This window comes from Wyeomyia smithii, chromosome 2 (genome assembly GCF_029784165.1).
Source record: "Wyeomyia smithii strain HCP4-BCI-WySm-NY-G18 chromosome 2, ASM2978416v1, whole genome shotgun sequence".
In the NCBI taxonomy this organism is placed as follows: Eukaryota; Metazoa; Arthropoda; class Insecta; order Diptera; family Culicidae; genus Wyeomyia; species Wyeomyia smithii.
The window spans coordinates 176592744-176614291 of NC_073695.1; the positions used below are offsets into that span (position 1 = coordinate 176592744).

Here is a 21548-nt window from a genome sequence, read left to right on the forward strand (position 1 = left end):
TTCCAGCAATAATGTAGTTTGAAAAGTAATGAATTTTCTGGTGTACTCACCTCGTTGGCGATGGTGGTGGGTAGGAGATACCTCGTTGACTAGGTGATAGCAGAACCATGCCTGAGTGTGAGTGACTTCCAGATGTACCCGGAACTGATAAAGTATTACTGAAATTTTACATACGAAATTAGAAAGTGTGATTTCAATCAACATTTCAAAGCTAAACTCACTTATTTGGTACAGAACTAAGATTCAGATTGGGCATACTTTGCCCCAAAGCACTGAATGGCTGTACCGTGAGCGAGTTGGATGATGTATGCATGGTTGTGACTGTCGATTTCACCTTCCATGGACCTCCGGTAATATGTTTGCCTTGGACGGCAGATCCTGAAGCAGTACCATTAGCACCATCGTCACTGGATAGTGAATTCATTTTCTCAAAGTCAATGGAGACTGGCTTGGATTCGTTCAGATCGACGGACCCACTATGGCTATTGTTCAAACTACTGACTCTACTACCTATCGAACTATTGAGCGGTGATTTTCGGATGCTAAGATTATCGTTGTTGATGTTCATATTGCTGTTGATGTTGTTGATACTGCAGATGCCAATGTTGTTGCCGTATGGCCGCAAATCAGACGCAGTACCAAGTTTCAGTCGGGAGTAAATGTGCTTCGCTTTGGTGATCGAATCGTGCCAGCTTTGAGCTTTTGAGCAGTGTAAGGTGAATGCCGCCACCACCAGGGACAACTCGTTCAGATAGCAGCAGTACAACGTTTGCTCCTTGATTTGTACTGTTAGCCGGTCGGTCATGTAGGGTTGCCGAACGATCTGAAAATGGGCAAACTGGTTAATGATTGTTTTATGTTTAACGTTGCGTTGAAAAAATAACATGTATGTAACAACATGTATGAAACAACAATCGAACTTTTCACGAATAAAGTTTGATTTCTCTAATATCTGGTCGCACTGTTTATTTTACTGCTCCTTCAGGAATCTTTTGACAGTGGTTAGTTTAGAAATGTTTTCTTATTTAGTGTGGAAAAGTTTATTACGTTTCACTTAGTTCTTAAAAGCTATACTTTACGGAAGCTGCGAATCGATAATAAATTTTGTACATCCACTTCGCAAATCCGACGTTATCTGGTTCAAAAATCGCTTTGTCGTTAAAATTTGCTTGATCGACCGTGTGCTGCAAATGTCAACATTTCCCTGAACGGCTTACCAATCGATCAGGAGGTTTATAGTAAGCATCATAGTGGAACTAGGGATTGGGATATCACCAAGAAATTTAACGATTTACTACTGTAGCTGAAGTGCTCGAAAACGACAGAAATAATTTCCGACACAATTAATTGAAAACGAAGATTATCGTTATCTTTATCGTCAACCATAACCAGAGGAAAATAACATTAACATTAACATCTGATATGTAAGAATCTCGAAAGACCGTGGAGTTGAAAAATGGCTGGACACGTGTCACTTTAGATCTTATCGAGGTCATCCATTACTGTTTATCAATTCCTATCCCAACCTCCACGAGGTACCAACCGGGAGACGAGAAACCTTAGCGGAGCTTATGCTGACTGAGGAGTTGGGTCATACGGGGCTTTGTTCCCACGTTAGGTGCGGCGTACAACAGTGTCTGATCCGGAGCGCGCGTTTGACTCTTAAAATGCGGTGCCTCGCCAGCAATATTTGTGGAGGTCGCTAATGGGAAAACAAATGAAGCGTGTTATTACATGGTGGCCGATCAGTGATCGTTTGTGCGTGTTGAGAATTGATGGCAAATTCTTCAGATACAGCCTAATCTCGATGTCGTGAAGGAGGAGCTGCGGCTGTGATATGGAAGAAATGACAGGTATGATGCGAGAATTCAACATGAAGGCTCAGACGAACATGGTTTTTCAACATGGTTGACGGTTCCACATCAGTCGTCAGGGTAGTCAGTTATCGGACGCTTCCGTGACGATAGATGGTTTGAAGCAAGGTAACGGTATGAACTCATTGTTCAACATCGCATTAGAAGGTGCTATACGGAAGGCTAGCGTGCAGAGAAGTGGCACTTCCATTACAAAGTCTCTTGGACTTGTCATGAATTCTGCTAAAACGAAGTACAAGGTGGCAGGTAGCCCGTCGAAGGTTTGTGCTGCGGTGGTGATGACCTTACCTTACCAAACAGTCCCAAGCCCTGGTGTGGCCTTTGCTGTACGTAAGAGTCGTCTCCATTCCACTCGGTCCATGGCTGCAGTTTGCCAGCTCTGCAGTCTGCGTAGGGTCCGCAGGTCGTGTTCCACCTGATCGATCCACCTTGCCCGCTGTGCACCTCTCCGTCTCGTCCCCGACGGATTGGTTTCTAGAACCATCTTCACCGGGCTGTCGTCTGACATCCTTACAACATGCCCAGCCCACCGCAACCTGCCTATCTTAGCGGTGTGGACGATAGATGGCTCCCCAAGCAGCTCCTGCAGTTCGTGGTTCATTCGCCTTCTCCACACTCCGTTTTCCATCTGCAGTCCACCGAAGATGGTACGCAACACCTTCCCCTCGAAGACCGCAAGGGCGCGTTGGTCCTCCACAAGCATAGTCTCATGCCCGTAGAGGACAACCGCTCTGATCAGCGTCTTGTGGATGGTTAGCTTGGTGCGGCGACGAATTCTACTCGATCGGAGCGTCCTCCGGAGACCAAAGTATGCACGATTTCCTGCCATAATGCGCCGTTGAATTTCTCTGCTGGTATCGTTGTCGGCAGTTACCAGTGAGCCCAGATACACGAACTCATCAACCACCTCGATTTCATCACCACCTATTTGAACTCGAGGTGGGAGGTTAGCGCTGTCCTCTCGTGAACCCCTTCCTTTCATGTACTTCGTCTTCGATTCATTGATGACCAGTCCAATCCGTTTGGCTTCAGCCTTTAGTCCGATGTACGTATCCGCCATCTTCACATCACTCGATCCATCGTCGCTTTGACCAACCGCGTCAGTTTGTCCGGAAATCCGTAGTGTGTGTGTGTGTTTACAATTCATCTCCCACTGACCGGCAGTGCTTTTATGGAAAAAACATATCTGCATCTATTTCTATTTGAAGCTGATATATATTCTATTTTTCAACATATTACATAATATAAAGATGCAAATATTTTTAGTCCTGGAGACGAAAGGTGACAGCTCTAGTGTTCATCCAACGATCCATTTCAAGAATGTCTGGTGACACACGTACATTCCGAGATCGCCTTCATAAACACCAAGCCCCGCATGAACACGTTGTTATAACTACTAGACATAACATTGTATTCACACTTCCGAACTAATTTGCATTAGTGGCTCGTATTTATTATTATTTAGTCATTAAAGCTTCAATGTCTCTGATATAATTTAGAACGATCTTACCAACTTTTCTTCCTCCCCTCCTTCTGCTATGCATCTAACTCTAACCATCTCGTTGAGTATGGAATAAAAAATAATCCTCGATATTAGTATTATATTCAAACCTGCTCGACTTTTTCATGGCAGCTAATTCGTTTACCCGCCAGTGAACTGCGGTGGCACTGCGAGCGTATCCAATTCAACTTTTCGGTCGATGAGTTTTGTGGCTGGTTCAAGTGACTTCAAAACAAACAAACACCTCGAAAACATAACGATACTTATCAATGTTATCATGTCGAGAGCGGTCCGTTAATTCTCCTTTTCACTCTCCCGGACATTAGGATAACTGGAACTCTGCGGTTTCACTAATTGAACCATTATTATTCCGCGGGAAACAGCCCTATTACTAAAATTTCGCGTTAAGGCAGAACGCGCACTATACTTAGTTGGCCTTGTTGCCAGCTCTCGTTTGTCCGGAAATCCGTAGTCGTGCATAATTTGCCATAGCTTGTCCCGATCGATTGTGTCGTACGCCGATTTAAAATCGATGAACAAATGATGTGTGGGCACGTTATATTCGCGGCATTTCTGCATAACCTGCCGAACCGCGAATATCTGATCCGTGGTGGCGCGGGCACCCATTAGTCCCGCCTGGTAGTGCCCCACGAACTGCTTCGCAAATGGTGATAGTCGACGGCAAAGTATTTGGGAGAGTACCTCGTAGGCGGCGTTCAACAGAGTGATTGCCCGGTAATTGCAGAACTCCAGTTTGTCACCCTTTTTGTAGATAGGACACACAATACCCTCCATCCACTCCTCCGGTCTTCGTTCTTCCTCCCAAACCTTGACAATGACCCAGTGCACGGCTTTAGCCAGTGTTTCTCCACCGTATTTCAATAGCTCACTGGGAAGTTGGTCCACTCCAGCAGCTGTATTGTTTTTCAGCCGACCAATCTCCTTCTCCACCTCCAGGAGATCGGGGGCTGAAACTCTGATGTCTTCTGCTCGGGCACCAAGATCAATTGTCATACCGTCCTCGCGCTCTACTGCATCGCCGTTCAGATGCTCGCCGAAGTGCTGCCTCCACCTTTCGATCACCTCACACTCGTCTGTAAGGAGGTTGCCGTCCAAGCTCCTGCACATATCGGCTTGCGGCACAAAGCCTTTGCGGGAGCTGTTCAGCTTCTCGTAGAACTTCCGAGTGTCGTTAGCTTGGTACAGCTCTTCCATCGCTACGCGATCTCGGTCCTCTTGCTGGCGCTTCTTCCTTCGGAGGACTGAGATTTGGCTGTTCCGTGCCTGTCGGTATCGTTCCACGTTCGCTCTCGTACGATGTTGCAGCATTCTCGCCCGTGCTGCATTCTTCTCCTCGACTAACCGTTTGCATTCGCCGTCAAACCAGTCTTTTCTATGACTCGGGGCCCTTGTACCTAGTAGCGCTACTGCAGTGCTACCTATGGCGGATCGGATACTTTTCCAGCCATCTTCAAGGGTAGCTGCGCCAAGCTGCTCTTCCGTGGGTAGCACTGCCTCCAGCTGCTGCGCGTATTCCTGTGCAGCCTCGGCGTCCCGCAGTTGCACAATATTTGGTCGCGGCGTTCGACTTCGGCGGGTGTTATACACCGTCGATAGTTTTGAGCGCATGCACACAGCTACTAGGCAGTGGTCCGAATCTATATTCGCACTGCGGTAGGTGCGAACGTTGATGATGTCGGAGAAAAACCTGCCGTCGATTAGAACGTGGTCGATTTGGTTCTCCACTTGTAAGTAAGGTGATCTCCAGGTGGATTTGTGGATACCTTTGCGGGGGAAGAAGGTACTTCGGACTACCATACCACGGGAGGCCGCAAAGTTTACGCACCGATGGCCGTTATCATTAGACACGGCATGCAGGCTATCTGGTCCGATTACCGGTCTGTACATAACCTCCCGTCCTACCTTAGCATTCAAGTCCCCAATAACGATCTTCAAGTCCCGTCGCGGGCAGCTATCGTAGACCTACTTCAGCTGCGCGTAGAACGCTTCCTTCTCGTCGTCGGGTCTTCCTTCAGTTGGGCAGTGCACGTTGATGATACTGTAGTTGAAGAATCGGCCCCTTATCCTCAACTTGCACATCCTTGCGTTGATCGGCTGCCACCCTATCACGCGTTGGCGCATCTTACCCAGTACTATGAAGCCGGTTCCCAGCTCGCTGGTGGTACCACAACTCTGGTAGAAAGTAGCCGCCCGGTGCACGCTTTTCCATACCTTCTGTCCTGTCCAACAAAGTTTCTGCAGCGCTACGACTTCGAAGTTGCGTGGATGTAGCTCGTCATATATTATCGTGTCGCAACCTGGAAAGCAGAGCGATTTGCAGTTCCATGTCCCAAGTTTCCAATCGTAGTCCTTATTTCGTTGCCTAGGTCCATGCCGATTGTTCCGATCCGTATTATCTCTTACGTTGTTTGTAACATGTTGTTTTCCGGGGCGGCTCGTTGGGCCTTCTCCAACCCCCTGTCTCGCCGGGGGACCATCGTGTCAGCTCTGTTAAGAGTCCCACGCTACCACCAGGACGTTGATCAGCCGCTCGTAACATGGAGATCAGACGCTGTTTTGAGCCGCTCCATCTTGGTGAACAGACGCTCGGGTTGGCGAGGCATTTCCTCTACCGCCGGAATATGGTTAACGCGCCAATGATCGCGTCGCACTTTCTCACTTAGCTATTGTCAGATGACAACATTGTCCAGGCAACACCAACTAGTTGTATCCATGTTTCAACCGGCAGTCTAGTGTAATCATATGACTCGTGGAGGTGTGAGATAGGAACTTGTGAGGGCCGAAGCTATGTTTGACGCTCCTTCCAGGTTGTCAACTCACCATTTGATGCCCAAAGCAGTGGTGATGAATGAGAATTCATTTGAAGTGGCAACGAGCGACAATGAGATCAGCCGTGACATAAGGAGGTAGATAGCGGCTGGAAACAGGGCCTTATACGGATTGTGTAACCATTTGCGGTCCGTCAGCACGCAAACCCGTGCAAAACTAGCACTCTATAAAACACGTGAGCGGAGGATTTTGCAATCAATCTTTTTCGGAAAACTGGATAACAGAATTTGGTACAGGTGCATGAACCCTGAAGTGTACCAGGCATAAAACACGGCAGGTTTCATTGGACTGAGCATGTAGCTATAATGCTGGCGGACCAACCAGCAGAGGCTATATTTAGCGGGAATCGAAAGACACCATTGATGTCGGGGTAGACCTCGTTCTCGTTGGATGTGAGCTGTCCATGTAATAGGAGCTATAGACGAATGGAGAATAGTAGTCAAAGACCGAATGATATGGAGACGTACTCTAGTTTCGGCTGCAGATGAAACGCTTTGCCAACCCGAGTGTCTGTTCACCAAAATGGTTGCGACAGAAGTAACTTGCATAACCCTTTTCTTCTTCTTTAGCAGCCTAGAGTCGTAGTGGCTAGTTCCGTATCAAAAATGTTACTCCATTCTACTTGGTCCTGGGCTACTCGTCGCCAATTTGCTAGACGTCTTAATACTCACATATCCGCTTCAACCTGGTCAAGCCATGTAGCACGTTAGGCCCCTCTTTTCCTGGTGCTGGTGGGGTCTTTGAAGAGAACCGATGTTACTGCACTGTCGTGCGGTATCCTCGCAACATGCTCGGCCCATCGTAGCCTCCTGACTTTCGTCAGGTGCACAATGCGAATCTCTCCAAGTAGTGCCTGCAGTTCGTGGTTCATACGCCCTCGCCACTCTCCGCTTTTGGTCTGTACTCCACCAAATATTGTCCGCAACACTTTCCGTTCAACTACGGCCAGTGCGCGTATGTCCTTGAGCAGTGTGACGGATTCGAGTCCATAGAGAACTACGGGTCTAATTTGGGTTTTGTACATCGTCAGTTTGGTGCGGCGACGTATGCTCCTGGATTGAAGCGTCCTGCGAAGGGCAAAGCAGGCTCGATTGCCAGCTTGAATACGTCGTTGGACCTCCTTACTTGTGTTATTTTTGGCGGTTACCAGAGGTCGACGGTATCATACGCTGCCTTGAAGTCCACAAAAACATGATGTGAGGGCACGTTGTACTTCCGGCATTTCTGTAGGATCTGCCGGAGAGTGAAAATTTGATCCGTAGTAGCCAAGGATGGAAAAACTCGTATCGCATAACAATCATTCAGGTATCATTTCTGAACGTGCTATTTATAAGCTTTCAATCCTAGCAAACCATCGCTATTAAAAGTTACACATTCTCAAGCTTGCAAGAGACAACTTAAAGCAATGAAATATATGGTAGCTTTCTTTGATGATTTTGTTTCAGTATTGCCTGCTTTAGGCGGAGCGAGCTACATCTAGCGAGTGTTTCACGAAAGAATCGTAAATGATTGCACTCAAGCGATCGCAATGATTCTTTCAAATGTTGGCTGCTTGTAGGCTGAATTCGGCTACTCCACGTCGTGCTTTCACCGTGATATACCACGATAATTCTTGGTGATATCAAGTATCACATGCTAATGCACCATGCTGCAATTTTCGTTAGCATCGATGATATCTGTTTCCTCCGGTAAGCAAACAATTGAACGCAATCTAACGTTCATTTGGATTCATAGTTCTGTATCACTGGCGATAACTTCTCAAAGATTCTCGCGATAATGTTGAGTGCAAGTGAACTTGGATACAATAAATACTATCGTGTTTGAGTCATTCAGTCTCCTTCTATGGTAGTCGGAACTCTTAGAAGCGAAAAACAATCAACAGCGTTTCTATGGAAAACTTGTACGCGAGTGGAAATAGTTGAACGATAACTGATGAATCAAAGAACACATTTGCATGAAATATTGCTAGTGAGTGAACTTTTCCATGCTTGGTAGTAGCGCGTGCTTGTGTTAAGCCCACTTGATACTGCCCTACGAATTCTATCGCTAAAGGCCCGAACACACACACGGCGTAATGACGCCTTCTCCATACAAATTAGAAGGCGTAATTGCGCCTCCCGTTGGGACGCCTTTCTACCAGAACCTTCTAGCTTTGCCTTCTAATGTAGCAGGTAGTCGTTCGCCGCCTTCGGCTGCGTATTTGACTGCCTTCCGTGTAGACGCATCGTGCTTTTCACGCGGTCTTGTGTTGCCTTCTTTTGGCGAAGGCGCTGGCAACGCCGTGTTGTATCATTTTCCGCCTGCTGGTGATTCTAGAAGTGTGTTGCCTTATTTTTTCTTCCAACAAACATAAACAAACATGAATTGGGTGGCATGACAACAAGAAGGTTAGCACAAGGCGGAGTTCGAGACGGCGTGATTGCGTCTTCCGTGTAGACGAGTGGATGGTGGCAGATGCTAGAAGGCACATTAGAAGGTTTCAAGAAGGTACTGACAATTTTCGTCAGGAAGGCGTTGTCACGCCGTGTGTGTATTCGGGCCTTAAAGGGGATAGAAGGCGGAGTAAAATCTGGAAGAGAACTTTGTAGGCAGCGTTTACTAGCGTAATGCCACGGTAGTTGCTGCATTGTAGCTGATCGCCCTTTTTATAGATGGGGCATACAACTCCTTCCATCCATTCCTCTGGTAGTCTCTCTTCCTCCCAAATCCTAGAGATTACTCTCTCCCATGTTTATAGAACTCTGCTGGTAGCCTGTCCTTGCCGGCGGCACTGTTGTTCTTGAGTGACCCTATTTCCCGTTTAATCTCGTTTGTAGGCACTCCAAGGATAACTTCCCTTTCACCTCCTTCCGTTGCTCTTCTATTGAGGCGCTCATCGAAGAACTGCTGCCACCTGTCAACCACCTCACGCTCGCTTATGATCAGGTTTCCCTCCACGTTCCTACATATATTTGGACTCGGTTCGTAGCCTTTACGAGATTGGTTCACCTTCTCAGAATACTTGCGCGTATCGTTAGCCCGAAACAGTTGCTCCAGCTCTTCACGAACTCTGTCCTCTCTGCTGGCGCTGCTTCCTCCTCAGAATCGTGGTCAATTCATTTCGAGCTCGTCGGTATTTGAAAGCGTTCTCCCTTGAGGCGAAGCTTAGATAGTTTTTCCAAGCTCTTTTCTTTCTCTCCATCGCTTGCTGGCATTCCCTGTCAGCCAGTCGATTTATCGGCTCGACGCTACCACACCTAGTGCGCGGTTGCGTCCTCTCCAACGGCAGAAGGGAAGTTATTCATCGTCGAGACTCGAAGCACACAATTCTTTCGTGGAAGGTAGTGCATAACCCTCACAAGGACACCCTTTACGCACAGCTGAAGCGTGCCTACGATAGCTGCTCAAAACATGACGTCAAAAACGATGTTCGACTCATTTCTTTCGCCACCTCCATGAATATGGCCATACGTAGTATCTAGTTCCAGTACTACTTCCCGTGTCGGTACACCTGGAGTTCACCACAATAGATCAAATCGCAAATCGATCACGTTTTGATTGACGAAAGGCACTTCTCGGATATTATTCACGTCCGAACCTATTGTGGCGCAAACGTCGATTCTGATCACTACCTTCCGATGGTCCGAAACTTTCCACCACTGCCGTTGCCCGACACGGTATGATTTGGAGCGACTGAAATACCCCGAAGTCGTCACTAAATACGTGCAAAGCCTTGATGCAGCGATGCCAGATGAGGTAGATCTCATTAAACCCCCTCGCGAAGATCCGATCTCGAGAATGTTAGAGCAGTCATTAACAGCGCAGCAGGTTCATCGAGAGGAATCGACGCAACGACTAGGAGACTGACTGAGACTGAGAAGATTCTAGACGAGAAAATTGTGAGAATAAGGACTCATCAAAACATTATGGGATAAAAACAGAAACGAAACAGCAGACCCAGCTTTTTCGAGGCAACAGCGCAGCCTAGAAGAGTTATAGTCGGAGGAAATGAAGCAGCTGCTTCGTTCTTAAGAAACGCGTAAATTCCCCAAAAAACTCAAAGCAGAACTCGCAAGCTTTGTGCCGTCAGCCAAAATGTGCCTTTTGACCGTTAACAATACTATCGACTGTGGAGAAATATGAAGAGTTTTGGACGAAAATGGTTTCCAGGCGAAGATAGTGGAATTCGCAGAAGTATTGTAGCTGGAAGTCGTGGTTACTACGGACTCCACGAGACATGGACAATGATCGAAGAGAATTTGCAGGCTTTGACCGTTTTCGAACGACGAGTGCTTCGGACCGCTGTCAGTGAAGTATGTGAAGATAGCGATCCAATATCCCGAAATTAAATCCTAAGGGATGTTTCACCAGGAAAATAAGTAAGTAAGTAAGTAAGTAAGTAAGTAAGCAAGTAAGTAAGTAAGTAAGTAAGTAAGTAAGTAAGAAAGTAAGTAAGTAAGTAAGTAAGTGAGTAAGTAAGTAAGTAAGTAAGTAAGTAAGTAAATAAGTAAGTAAGTAAGTAAGTAAGTAAGTAAGTAAGTAAGTAAGTAAGTAAGTAAGTAAGTAAGTAAGTAAGTAAGTAAGTAAGTAAGTAAGTAAGTAAGTAAGTAAGTAAGTAAGTAAGTAAGTAAGTAAGTAAGTAAGTAAGTAAGTAAGTAAGTAAGTAAGTAAGTAAGTAAGTAAGTAAGTAAGTAAGTAAGTAAGTAAGTAAGTAAGTAAGTAAGTAAGTAAGTAAGTAAGTAAGTAAGTAAGTAAGTAAGTAAGTAAGTAAGTAAGTAAGTAAGTAAGTAAGTAAGTAAGTAAGTAAGTAAGTAAGTAAGTAAGGAAGTAAGTAAGTAAGAAGGTAAGTAAGTAAGTAAGTAAGTAAGTAAGTAAGTAAGTAAGTAAGTAAGTAAGTAAGTAAGTAAGTAAGTAAGTAAGTAAGTAAGTAAGTAAGTAAGTAAGTAAGTAAGTAAGTAAGTAAGTAAGTAAGTAAGTAAGTAAGTAAGTAAGTAAGTAAGTAAGTAAGTAAGTAAGTAAGTAAGTAAGTAAGTAAGTAAGTAAGTAAGTAAGTAAGTAAGTAAGTAAGTAAGTAAGTAAGTAAGAAGGTAAGTAAGTAAGTAAGTAAGTAAGTAAGTAAGTAAGTAAGTAAGTAAGTAAGTAAGTAAGTAAGTAAGTAAGTAAGTAAGTAAGTAAGTAAGTAAGTAAGTAAGTAAGTAAGTAAGTAAGTAAGTAAGTAAGTAAGTAAGTAAGTAAGTAAGTAAGTAAGTAAGTAAGTAAGTAAGTAAGTAAGTAAGTAAGTAAGTAAGTTAGTAGGTAAGTAAGTAAGTAAGTTTGTAACTTTGACTAACGCTAAAAGATCCAAGTTATTGACTAATTAAGTAAGTCGGTAATTGAATAAATTGATGTGTAAGTACAAAATTAAAGGAAATTTAATTAAATTAAATTAAGTAAGCAAGTGAATAAGAAAGTTAGGAAACATGAGGTAGTAAATGTTTAGGTACGTGAAATAAATAACAAAAGAATATATGTCTAGGTAAGTAATGCTTACTTACTATGAAATCTATTTTCATGAATATTAGAATATAATAAATTATAAATGAACACTTGAAGATACAAGTGTCTAACGTGTGAAAGCACTAGATTTGAAATTCGCAGAAATCACGTTGCAGCTGAGTTCATAAAATAACCCAACTTGTTTTGGATACAAAAGATACCTGGCATACAGCTTGCGAACGGAACGAGCAATGTCTGCCCAAACCCAGTGATACTTATTTTCTTTCCCATCAGTTTGCATTCCTTCTCGCATGCATGGGCATGAACACATGCATATACTTATAAACAGAACTATATTATATTAGTCATGTACATTGCTAGCATTAGTACTATGATTGTGCAGTGTGCTGCTGCGCTGCTGCTTATCATATCTTGTTCGTTACATTGCTGTTACACATTGAGGTCGTAAAGCTTACCTTTAAATTCTCATGTTTGTTTTTCTTGCACACCAGCAAAAAGTCGGTAAGTAAAAAGCAGTGTACATCCATCTGTAAAGGGATTAAAGTCAGAGCGATAACGTTACACGTGGAGGGGTTAAAGTTAGGTATATTTAAAGGAAGAAGACAAATCCTGGTAGTGCAAAACTAGTATAGCTCTCATCGTGGGTCATTATTTGTTGCAGCTTTGCATTTCTAGTTTCTGAACTTTAAATCGACTCACACTTACCTTTCCGAGGCCATCTTTGTATTTGAGATCTCCTTCCAGGAATAGTTTGCGACCCTCGGTAGTTCCCAACATCGGCAAACATAGATCGAACATAGTGCTGTAGTGTTTCACCATTTTGTCCAGGTTCTCGTTGTTGGAGTCGACTACCTCATAGGAATCAATTCGTGCATTAATTCCTTTCAGTCTTTCATTCTCTTGCCGGTTCGTTAAATGGGTATTTACGCCGGCCACAAATTCCTCGACCGAGTGAATCTAAAAGGAGCCAATTATTTTTAAAGCGCTCACTCAAGGTATGCAAAAATGACTCTAGAGATGCATTATTGTTTATTCCGTTTTTTAGAAGTTGTGCATATACTTGAACTCGCATTTGAAATATCCATTTTTGATTGACCGACACTTTTCACCAAGTACGAGTAACTTGAATATCTTGTGTACGCTTACAATTTCCAATAAAATCTTTTACAGTTTCCAACAACCCTTCTAGTATCACTTACCATTTCATCGATCGATTCGCTCTCATGCTCATCGGCAATATGCTTCTTAATTGCGACCAGCAGCAGACCGTACTTGGTGAGCCTTTGCATCGGACGGACCAGGATATCAGCAAGTCGGAGGCTAACAAAAAGAGAAGGAGGAGGAAAGAGTAAGCAACAAATAGCAAAAAACATCCATTTTTCCGGAAAATGGAGTCAATTAAGCATATGATGGATTAATCGCTCGTGAAGGGGGCATGGCTGTGAGTGATTTGGATATAACATTCTTCGTTTCATCATAATATAGGCACTCACCGGTTGCACATTTTCTGCGACTCGCACCAGGCACAGTACGACATAAAGAGGGAATTGTTTTGGTACAGCTCTTTGCAGTAATATTGACAGGTGCTCTGTTCCGCGCAATACTTAGTGTATGGATGAAAAATAGCCGAGAATTTTATGAAACCATCCTTGAACTTGCATACGCTCATGGGTTGTTTCGTTTCCGCACTTTCCTTCACCTGTTTCGGAGAAAGTTTTACAGTAGATAGATGAGTGAGCAGTAATTTACTAATGATTGTAATTTGATTGTCCTCACCATTGGGTATAGATAGTAGGTCCAGAACTTTAGATTCGATTCACAAATATCGCGTATGTTGGAAAACAACTTGTTCTGGTCAATATCGGTCAGGATGTTGTGCGATTGAATATCTTCCAGGCATGCCAAAAATAACTGGATAGCAGCAGTGAGATCGGAAATTAAATTATATGTTAGCTCAATTTTATGGTGCTTCGGTAGATAGACAGACGGAAATGTGTACACATTTAATGAATGTGAGCATTAGATGCTTCATTGGCCATGTCACAGTTATTGTTGTCCTTGTTGGTGAACAAAATAGCCACAAAAAACTGTATTATGTTGTTTAACAGATATCGCCGGTTTTGTGCAACACTGGCACAACTCCAAAGTTTCGAGGAAAACGGGTTTGAAAATTGGGGTCGAAAGTCTATTTTTCCATTTTGAAGAAAACTTTACAGTTTAAGCTTTCCAATTCTCATTCAACATGTTTGAGGCTATTATGCGGGTATTATAAGAAAGTTGTACAAATTACAACCTTATTTTTACTAACTTTATAAAGAAATTTTTATTTGTGCAGCAAAGGCACTTCTACTCATAACGCTGGATTTTTTGTATGTTTTGAAACGGGGTTTCGTGTAATAAAACTTAACAGTATTTAGCATCTTTTGCCATCAAAAATTCAAAAATGCATAATTTCGAGTTGTGCCAGTGTTGCACGAAACCGACCATATGTTTTCCGATGAGATGTAACTCTTTTAAGATAAATAATAAAAGGTAACTATATATTTAAATGCATGGTACATATTTTAACATTGGTTTATTTTAAAGGACCTGAACTCGGTAATGTTGATAGTATTGCTTAAAGTAGTTAAAATGTGGAAAAAATACCAAAAATTGTCGCATTTTGAAGTAGAATTACGTCTAACGGCAACATGGGGTTGCAAATAAAAAATCGAAAACATCGAGAGCTTCACGAAGTTTAGGGATACCATCTCGTCGAAGTTAGAAATCAGGACACCTTTTTTTGGTACAAATTTCAGCTCAGCTGTTCTTCGATGTTTCGATTAATACACCACGTTAAATGTGATTTGCATTTCAAAAACACTAAAATACTTCTTTGCTTGTTCAACATACTTCTCAAACGATCCAATATTATCAAGCAGCTTTGAATTTATAGGCAGATAATCAGCACATGTAAACTGTTTCAAATTAAACTAACTGTTTAGGGGGGGTTAACAAGAAAGTCGAGAAACGAAAAAATGTGATTTTTTGAATGTTTAGGGTAAAGTGAAGTGTTCGGGTATTTTGGCTAATGACTAAGGTATGTTTGAAGATGTATTTTGTGTGACGTGGGTGCAAATATAGTGAGTATTACGCTATTAGCAGCGTTTTTCGCGAAACTATGTTTTTTTCAACTTGTGGTTAATGTTTCTCATCATCTACTGAGCCGATTTGGCTGAAATTTTTATTCCAGCATGTAATAATGGATTATCCTACTTGTTGTAACAAGCCGTTTTTCAATATCTAATTTTTTCAATGTTCTATGTTTGTGTAGAGTGATTTTTTATGAAAAAAGTTATTTTTTACTAAAATTGCCGCCATTGCGTCAATTTTTTGAATTTTCAAAAACGGCTATGTAACGAGTTAAATAATCCATTCTTACAGCTAAAAAAATTCAGCCAAATGGGTTCAATACATGCTGAAGAAAACTTACCACTAGTTAGGTACTGATATCACGTTCCCAGCTACCAACAACGTAATAGTTACTATATTGCAACCACGACATGCAAAATAAATGCTCAAATACACCTCAATCAATATCCAAAATAGCCGAACACTTCACTTTACTCTAAACATTGTAAAAAAAAATTTTTTGATGGGTTCCCCGTTAAGCCAAATGTTTAACGGTTACAATACCTAAAAGATTTCTCTCGTCACTTCACTAAGATTCAACCAAAAACAAAATCGTCCGTGGTGACCGTTGTGTTCTAGAATCAAAAAAGTTATTGATTTTGAAAAATTCTGCATATTATCAGACTACAAAACTTAAAATCTTATGAAAATCAGGACAAATGCTAAAAGATGAAAAATAAATCAGGACGTCAAAAAAGGGTCTCAAAATCAGGACATGTCCTGATAAATCAGGACGGATGGTATCCCTAACGAAGTTGTCCATTTTCAAATGCTTGAAACATAACATTCTATTGAAAAAATTGTGATTATGTCGCGCTCACTATTGTACTACTGAAAAATAAAAAGCATTGTTAAACGCATGTTTCGACCAATCAGAGTTGAAAATATCCAAATGTTGGGTGAAACTCTCGATGTCAGTTCAAATCAAATTAAACAATCAATCACTACCTCCTGCGTTTTTTTTCTCGTTCGAGTGCACAACAACACGCTCATCGAAAGTATTATACCACTCAGTAGTCACGTATAAAAGCTAGCATGCAAAAATTTTATCGTCATTATATAATCAATCACTGCAGCGAGAAGATTGTTTACTGGAAATTGGCTCGACCTACAGCAAGTAGAGCAGCGGCTCATCTCAGTGCAGTAGGGCTGAGCAGACAACCTTTGCAAAAACATGTTTGTATGGTTTTTGTATCCGCTCATTCGACCGCAGGCTTTCACCGTAGACGGAACAACAGAGGAAACCGGCGAACCGCACTGCACAGTATCGCTGAACGTGTCCGGACATGTTAGTGATTCCGTTTGGAGCTGCCAGATTTGCTTGCAGTTGTTTGGTCATTGCTAGTAGATGTGCGTGTGCTGATAGCGTGTGTGTATGCTTGTAAGGTGGCTCGGGCTGTTATGTTTATTTACAGACTTCGCAGCCAACTGTTTCAGTGTACAGGACAATTGCGCTACGACCTTTCTGCGACCTTTTGAACAAGCGACGACTGGCTTTTTAGATCTGCATTGTACCTCGAGACCAGCTGGCAGGTGTGAAGAAATAACAAGAAAGCTAGAGTCATTCAGTGGCATTGAAAAATGGCGATCCATAATGACGATTAATTAGACACACTTGCCAGTGTTACTACTGTAAAACATCAATGGCACTTTAAGCGCCTCAAGTTACTAAAATTGAAAGAAGTTGATTTCTCTTTCTTGCCACTTGCCAAAACGTTGCTGTCAGTGATGAAACCTACGAAATGAGCGTTTGGGACCGCGGCCAGTGCAGCTATGGAAAATGTTTTATTTACTTTGCTATTTCCTAATCTACGATTCGTTGTTTTGCTCGTATGACATGTCCACTGTAAGTATAACATTCAGTAGTCACGTATAAAAGCTAGCATGCAGAAGTTTTATCCTCATAGTCTGTGCAATCACAGTTGCAAGAGAATGATTTACTAAGAACTGGATTGACCAGCAGAAAGCAGCGATTTCAAATATCTCATAGCCTTCATAGCCTTTTCTTTGAAGGGTTTTAACTAAAAATTATTAGAAAAAAAAATTTTTCCTGTGATGTTTAATGGGCTCTGGGAGTCAAATAATTGAATGCAATGCTGAACTGAACCATGAAAAATATTCAGAAACAACCCCACAAAAATGAAAATATATATGGGAAAATTTAGGAATCGAACAAAATTGAAAAAAGTGCAAAAGAGTGGGTTTGTAGCTTCAAAAAGTCATTTTTTATAAATCAAATTTGGGCAACCTGAAAACAATTTTTTAGAAAGTCGAAATGTTCTACAAAAATGCTATGAATAACCTCATCTTTCAATTTAGGGCTGAGCACCTTGACTTTTTCAACATCATTTTTTTTTTGGGACACCCTACTGCTCAGCCTTGCTGCGCTAAAATCAACTGCTACTCTGCCGGCTGCGGGTCACTCCAGTTTACCCAAAGAGTCAACTGTCCTCTCGTTGCAGTAAAAATAACTACGACAAATTGTTTACAAAGTCGGATCGGTTGTATATTTTAGTGTTGGCTGTGCTGGGCAAGTAAGGTAGGGATTGGTTGCTCGGTATGATTGGAACAATCCATGTTATTTATCAATTTTTCAAAAGTATATCTCAAACAATTGGTTGTTTTAGTCACATAAGAAATTACTGATATGTAAACGCTCAAACACTGACTACTTTTTTCATGATTGAATTACTAGATTTTAAAATTCAGGCGCCTAACTTCCACATAAACGTTAGTCCAACGTCAAAATACTATTATGGAGACGCATGGTGGTCAGTTAAAAAATAGTTTTCGTATTTTCCATTGAAAGGCTTTTTAGTTAAAGGTTTGCCAGAAAAAAAAATGAAAAATAAATATACCAAAATTTGACAACGGTTGTTTTTGAGGAATTTCAGTCGTAGTTAGGTCATTCGTTCCTAATACGAAGAAGAGTACTTTCAATGTATGTTATTGGTGAAAAATGAATTTCGTTTGTTGAAAAGTGATTTAATGAGAAAGCAAACCATATTCAAAAGCATTGTTGAAAAGCAGTAAATATTTAAGTACGAAATACATCAGAAACCGAATTTATGCCATAAGAACTATTGCATTGAAAACTATATTCTCGGTACCTGTCAATGTGTAATAAATCGAATCTCTGGACAGATTATTGAATATTCGATTCAATACTAAACCTCCACTGGGCCATCACCATAAACGTTTACCATGTACATTATTCGCAGGATGAGGCTTACATTGGCTAAACGAATCAATGGCCTTCATTAGCAACATGAATTAGCTTTCACCCCTAAGACTATATATGTATATACATAAAACTGTTTCCTGTCGTTCCGATGAAATTCAGATCACATTTCGTTAAACCAAATAATATATGGGTATCTCTATTCTCCGCCACAGCAGTATTACCGGATGTTATCGTTCTGGACACAACAAGGAATATTTGCATGTGAAAGTACATCCGATACTGCATGTAGCGGGAAATGCTTTCGCTGTCGGGACGGTTAGTAAATCCAGTAAGCGAGCAAGGACCATCGCGTGGAATTTCGCTGCTCGAATTTAACCGACACTCGGATAGCATTAATATTAAACCTGCTAGGGAAGCTAGATACTTACATCTGTAACCGTTTGCAGCGCTAGAATGTAGTAAACTTCTGTCGTTACTAACTCCCATATAGCAGATTGGATTTTTGTTTCTGTTTCGCTCATACCTGTAGTGTTGCGCGGTTTTGGAAGAAGTCACAACAAAAACATGATTAGCATAATCCAGTATTATAAACTCACAGAATAAAAAGAAAATTCATACTAAATGAGCTGGAAGTACGCAGAAATTAATTCGACCAGTTATAAGTAGAAAGAAACTTTGCACACGTCTTTTGTTCAGCAAACTGAGTATTTTTCACAGGCGAAGACTTTTTTCAGACTCATCGTAAAATAGAAATTTTTACAGAAAAAAACTTTCTAGGGATGAGTTGTAGGAAATTGATAATGTTTCGTAAAAAAACATACACTGAGAAAAAAACTTTTTTTTTTCAATAAAGAAACACTTGAAGTTATTACAAAACATTGGGAAAAAAGTTCTGATTGAAGTAACGTGAGACAAATTCTTTATTGGAGGTTGAGTTCCAGAGCATTTTTCATAACTGGATTATCTTCGAGAATGATTCTATTCCAATTTGTTATATCATTCAAGCTTTTGCTGAAAATATTTCTTTTCAGTGTTCATTTTTTTTGCAAAGCAACTCAATATCAATTCCGAACAACTCGTTTCAAGAAAGTTTTACGTGTGCAAAGTCTAATTCAAATCAAAATTGGTAGATAATCGATGATTGGTCATTTGGCATGGAACGGCTCTGAAGTTAAAGCATCCGCCAAAAGATCCATTTGTGCTTACCGTCATAGTTGACAACATCTGTCCACGACTGAGGTAAGTTTTTAAGGCTGTCTAATGCTTCTAAATATTCTGGTTTGTCAAAATTGCTGGCGGAAGACGTCAGTTTTGGAATTCCCTTATTGTAGCTGTCCAGCAATTCACACAGTTTTGATTTTTGTGGTCCCTGTGAGAATTCGGCATTCCAATAATTAGTTTGTCGATACTCTGCGTCTCTAACTTACCTTTGATCCGAACGATATTGTCCATTTTTGCTTGGATTGCTTGCTGGATGATGCGGAGGCCGCTTTTGGACTTTGATCGTAGGTTTCGTCGGTGGAAGTGGAGGTGAACAGGCGGTTCGATGTCGATCGGTAACCCACAGAAGCTGCCTTCTGCAGGCTAATGTGACCGCTGGCATGTCTCGCGGTACTATCTTTGTCCGCAACAACCAACGTGCGCCCTGCCAGGCTTGAAATGTCGGTGTATGCATCCAGTGGTCCCACATATTGAATACCTGCACGGAATTAGATGGTGAAATCGAGGAACATTACTAGCTAAAGACTTCACTACTTACCCAGTTCTTGAGAATTGATAAAGCCATTGTCTAGGATGCAGATCTGGGAAAAGCTGAGGCTGCGCTGCGACAATGAAGAGTGTAGAGAGTCGCTGCAGGCGGTAAAAAGGAAATTATATAATGATGAGTAAACAATGTGTACCAGGATGAACAGGTACAATGTTTTTTTTTGTTAAGAGTAAATTAAAAAAAAAATCATTTAAATAATTCGTACTGTGTGTTGTTATGGCGCAGAATACGAAGAATGTTATCGAATGTTATCGATGGCGAAATCAGTTGATAGATTTTTCTCGCCGTCCGAGGGTTACGCTCGTATATTTCCGTGAACGTGCAACGGTCATTTATTTGTCTAAATCTGATTACATCGATTGCGGTACTTACGCCAGGCAAACTCCTTTCGTGGCCGGTATCAAGATTTCATCCTGGAAGCCATTTGTATCGCTGGTACTGAAGTAAACTGAGAAATACTCCGAGCTGGATACCTTGATAGCCGATGTTTGCCATTGCCAGCACGCACGGGTTGGATCATCCACAAAAACCACGTGTGGTGAGGGTACGTTGAATTCATTTTATCGGTTTTTGGCATGGAGCATGATTTCATCGGTGGAATGTGTGGTTTGAAGGAAGAAAAATGAAATAAAAAGAGTGCAAACAATTTCATTAGTCGTTTTACCGGTAAAGTATCAGACTCGAATCATGCTCATCATATAAATAAGCTTTCCCAGTCTGTAAGAATGTTAAAATTATCAGATTTATCCACTTTTTTAATTAATTTTACTGACGCTGTGAGACAATGCTATTCGTTCAGCAATTTCGCAAAAAAAAATCCTGCACATTAATTTCGTTTTATTGGTTGTTATTGATGGCGATGTCGTATATATCAGATTGAGCGCTTCTTCAAATTTATTTTTGAAGGTGAAAGTCTTCTGTTTTAAATTGAATATCAGCTTCAAATTTTATTCGCTTTATGAACCCTGATGGTTGTATAGAATGATATGTAATGATATGATTGCATGGTATGATATTTAAACGTAATTCTCACGGGTGTAGGCTGCAATTCATGTAACATAATCGCTACTAGGCATTTACAAAATCTTATTCAACGCTGACCTTTCAAATGATAGAGTTAATTATTCAAATTCATTGCTGTAATACACATATACCATAACAATATACCGAAAAATCCGTAAAAATCAATCATTTTCAAAGAAAAATCGTTCAATCACATTCAATGAAAAATCTGTTTTTATCTGTCTGTCTGTTTCTCTGATCCTTATAAACATGGAAACTGCTGTAACAATCGGAATGAAAATTTTTATGTAGGGGTTTTTGAGGCCGGAAAAGGTAATTAGAGTAGCTCAAGACCCCTCCCTCTTCTTAAAGGGAGGGCTCCCATACCAATATAACACAAACTTCTGCGGAACTTGAAAACTAATCAAGCAAATGGAGCCAAATTTGACATGGTGAGGTTTTTAGGAGTAAGAAATATGTCAATGGTAACTTGACACCCCTCCCTCCTCTGAAAGGGAGGGATCTCATATGATTGAAGCATAAATTTCACTCTTAGTTCGTAGGTTAGGTACTAATGTTTGCACAAAGCTGTGAAGTTGTACTGTTAGTGTCATACATATCTCATACATACATCTTGTAGAAGGTTTAAAAATTCGGAAAAATGAGGGAACAAGTTAGAACGAAAATTGGGATTTTTAGTGCTTTTTGAAAGAAAACTTCATA

The 21548-nt window shown here is 41.4% G+C and overlaps 1 protein-coding gene across 2 annotated transcripts in view; it reads right to left on the bottom strand.

The window, feature by feature from the left end:
* The window catches only part of LOC129724241 (uncharacterized), a 273777-nt gene that overhangs the window by 9691 nt on the left and 242538 nt on the right, over positions 1–21548 (bottom strand). For both annotated transcript variants that reach the window (XM_055678962.1, XM_055678964.1), the window contains 12 exons: positions 20196–20296; positions 19815–19906; positions 19483–19754; positions 19262–19424; positions 18484–18578; positions 13477–13611; positions 13194–13399; positions 12900–13020; positions 12406–12657; positions 12156–12227; positions 222–823; positions 51–158 (listed from right to left, as the gene is read on the bottom strand). In XM_055678962.1, the coding sequence (XP_055534937.1) occupies positions 51–158; positions 222–823; positions 12156–12227; positions 12406–12657; positions 12900–13020; positions 13194–13399; positions 13477–13611; positions 18484–18578; positions 19262–19424; positions 19483–19754; positions 19815–19906; positions 20196–20296 (2219 nt within the window). The remainder of the gene's footprint in view (positions 1–50; positions 159–221; positions 824–12155; positions 12228–12405; positions 12658–12899; positions 13021–13193; positions 13400–13476; positions 13612–18483; positions 18579–19261; positions 19425–19482; positions 19755–19814; positions 19907–20195; positions 20297–21548) is intronic.